Consider the following 3,389-nt stretch of genomic DNA (forward strand, 5'->3'; position numbering starts at 1 on the left):
TAATTAAGAATAATTCAAATTTGAAGACATGGCTCTAACATCTCACGTTCAATCAAAATACGCTAATGGAAACCCAAACTCAACCACACAGCACAGCGCAGCCCACCCCCGTCAGGCACAGCTTGGCGCGGGCGGTGGCGCGGGCGGTTAAGCGGAGGGCTGCAGCTCCACAGGGAACAGGAGCACAAGATGAGGAAGAAGTGCGTCTTTTTGCTTTGATATTAAAAAAGAATGCACTAGAAGAATCAAAATGCGAAGAAAATTTAAAAAATTATTTGGAAACATTAAAAAATGCAACATTAGAACCAAAAAATGTTCACAAAAAGCTTAATAACTTAAACGAAAACGAAAAAATCAAAGCAAAATGTAAAGAAATAAAAACAAAGATTCAAGATAAGTGTACTGAATTCGAAAGAAAGATCGGAGATGAAGTTAAAAAACAAAGCGCAAAATTGACAAATGATGATTGCAAAACAAATGAACAACAATGTCTATTTTTGGAGGGAGCATGCCTTAATGATCTTACTGAAAATTGTAACAAATTAAGAAATTTGTGCTATCAGAAGGAACGTGAGAAAGTAGCAGAAAAAGCTCTTTTAAAAGGACTTAGTGGTGCTCTTAAAAATGAAGGCACATGTAAAAAAAAAATAGAAAACGTATGTATTTTTTTGAAACAAGAAAGTGACGAATTGATGATATTATGTCTTAATCAAGAAACTACATGTAACACTCTTGTAGAAAAGGCAAAGTCTAAATGTAGTTCTCTTAAGCAAAAAATTGAAAACCTATTAACTAAAGACAATGAATTAGAAAAAAAATGCTCACAGTTGCTTAGTGAATGTTACTTTTACGGTCAAAATTGTGAAAATGATCCACCAAAATGTGATAATTTAGAAAAGAAATGTAAAAAAAAAAGCATAATCTATACAGCAATGGACTCAAATTTTGACCCTACAAAACCAGAAACTACACTAACAGAAAAAATAGGCCTAGAAGATCTCTATACTGACGCATTAAAAAAGGGGGTTTATATTGGAAGACTCCCTCCAAAGAGGGAGGTTGCTTTACTGGCATTATTGACCTTAGATTTGAGTGATTCAAATAAAGTTAGTGATAGAAAACGAAAATGTGAACAGCTTCTTGAAGAAATATGCAAAGATCCGCAAAAGCATAAGGTTTTGCAAGAATTATGCAAAAATAAAGCAATAACTGAAGAAGGGAAAAAAAAATGCAAAGAACTAGATAAAGAACTTGCGGAACATGCTCAAGACGTTTCTAAAAAGATAATCAAATATCTTATCACAAGCAGCCCAAACAAACTTACTAGTTGGCACGAATTATATACATTTATTAGTAAAAAGGAATGTGTAAGATTGCAGTCTGACTGTTTTTATTTAAAAGGCCAAGATTCACTTGAAAAACTCTGTGATAACCTAAAAGCAGCCTGTTATAAAAAAGGGCTTGAAGCAGTAGCAAATGAAGCATTACAAGATAAGTTACGGGGAAAGTTGCATGGATCAAATGGAACATGGTTTGAAAACCTTCAAAAAAGCTTGGTAGAAGTATGTAAGGAGCTAAAAGGAAAAAGCGATGAACTATTTGTGTTGTGTGTGCAGCCAAAAAAAGCTGCTCTTGTACTTTCAACAGATTTGCGATTTAGAGCTATTTTTCTACGAGAACAATTGAATGAAAAGCGAGATTATCCGACGGGGAAAGACTGCATAGAGCTTAAAGAAGAGTGTAGTGTTTTAATTCAGGATTCAGAGGAGATTAAATGGCCATGCAATACACTAAATGAACATTGTATTCGATTAGAGGGTATAAAGCAATTAGAAAAAGAATTGTTAGAAGAAAATAAAGGGTATTTAAAAGATGAAAAGAAATGTAAAGAAGAGGCTGGAAAACGCTGCGAAAAATGGCTTAGGAGAGGAAATAACAAGTTTTCTTTTGTATGTTCTGTTTTAGAGCTTGCTTGCATGAAGATCACTGCAAATGTTAAATCTAAGTGCAATGCATTAAAAGAACATATGAAAGCCCGTAATGTTATAACTGAAGCAGCCAATAAAGCTACAATGGAAAAGACATGTAGGTTTTGGACACCATATTGTCAAAAGTTTATTTCCAACTGCGATGATCTTAAAGAAGATGGAGGAAATGACGGTGATTGTAAGAAACTCAATAAAAACTGTGAGTTATTCTTTGAAAAGAAAAAGATAGAAGATAAAGCAATTGATGAACTAAAGGGTAGTCTATTAAACAATACGGGTTGCGAAGAAACTCTTAAGAAATATTGTACACAATTAAATAATGCAACCAATGGACTTGAAACTTTATGCAAAGAAAATGGTAAGGACGAAGCTGATGTTAGAAAAGAACAATGCAAAAAACTGGTTAAACAAGTGCAAGAAAAATGTTTAGGATTAAAGAATGAGCTTACAGAGATAAAGAATGACTTAGAAATCAAAGAAGAAAAGTATAAAAAGATTAAAGAGGAAGCAGAGAAAGCCATGGAAAATGCAAACCTTATTTTATCGAGAGCGAAAGGACCTGATAATAATAATAAGTCAGTAAATAAAGACTCATCTAATGCACCTAAGGAAGGGAAAGGCACAACAGGATTTAAACTTGTAAGAAGAAATGAAAAAGTGCATGTAACAGAAAAAGAATTAACAGCATTTGATTTGGTAGCAAGGACATTTGATCTCTATCTAGAATTGAAAGAAATATGTAATCATTCACTGAAGAATTGTGGTTTCAAAAAAGAGTGTGACTGTGAGGATCCATGTAAAAAGATACAGGGAATATGTTCAACATTAGAGCCACTAAAAGTGAAACCACACGAAATAGTAACTAAAAACATAACAACCACAACCACAACGACGACGACAACAACCGTTAAAGACGTAAAGGCAACAGACTGCCAATCTCTACAGACAACAGACACGTGGGTCACAAAAACATCAACACATACTAGCACGTCCACAACCACATCCACAGTCACGTCAAGAATAACACTCACTTCGACAAGGCGGTGTAAGCCTACGAAGTGTACGACAGGAGAGGAGGATGATGCAGGAGAGGTGAAGCCGAGTGAAGGGTTGAGGATGAGTGGGTGGAGTGTGATGAGGGGGGTGCTAGTGGCTATGATGATTTCATTCATGATTTAGATGTAAAATGGGAATGGGATATAAGAGCAGCATGTATATTTACTAGATGAATGAGGATAGGGCAGGAAAGAGTAGAGTATGATCTCTTCAGCATCAATTGAAAGTGCATTACACATAAAGTAGCGTGTTTCCTGTGCAAATAGCCTGTATTGCCCGGATGAGTGGCCGCTGTTTGTTGTGCCATGTCGTTATCAGCGCATTCAGCGCCTACCCCGGATTTGC

General features: G+C 35.5%; 1 protein-coding gene across 1 annotated transcript; it reads left to right on the forward strand.

Moving 5' to 3' along the window:
* Positions 1-65: 65 nt before the first annotated feature.
* T551_03744 (uncharacterized protein) lies at positions 66-3,167 on the forward strand (the record flags this gene model as incomplete). Its single annotated transcript, XM_018376007.1, has 1 exon — positions 66-3,167. One exon carries the CDS (start codon positions 66-68, stop codon positions 3,165-3,167), a length of 3,102 nt encoding a protein of 1,033 aa, XP_018227782.1.
* Positions 3,168-3,389: the final 222 nt, after the last annotated feature.

The sequence above is a fragment of the Pneumocystis jirovecii genome (genome assembly GCF_001477535.1).
Source record: "Pneumocystis jirovecii RU7 chromosome Unknown supercont1.59, whole genome shotgun sequence".
Lineage (NCBI taxonomy): Eukaryota > Fungi > Ascomycota > Pneumocystomycetes > Pneumocystales > Pneumocystaceae > Pneumocystis > Pneumocystis jirovecii.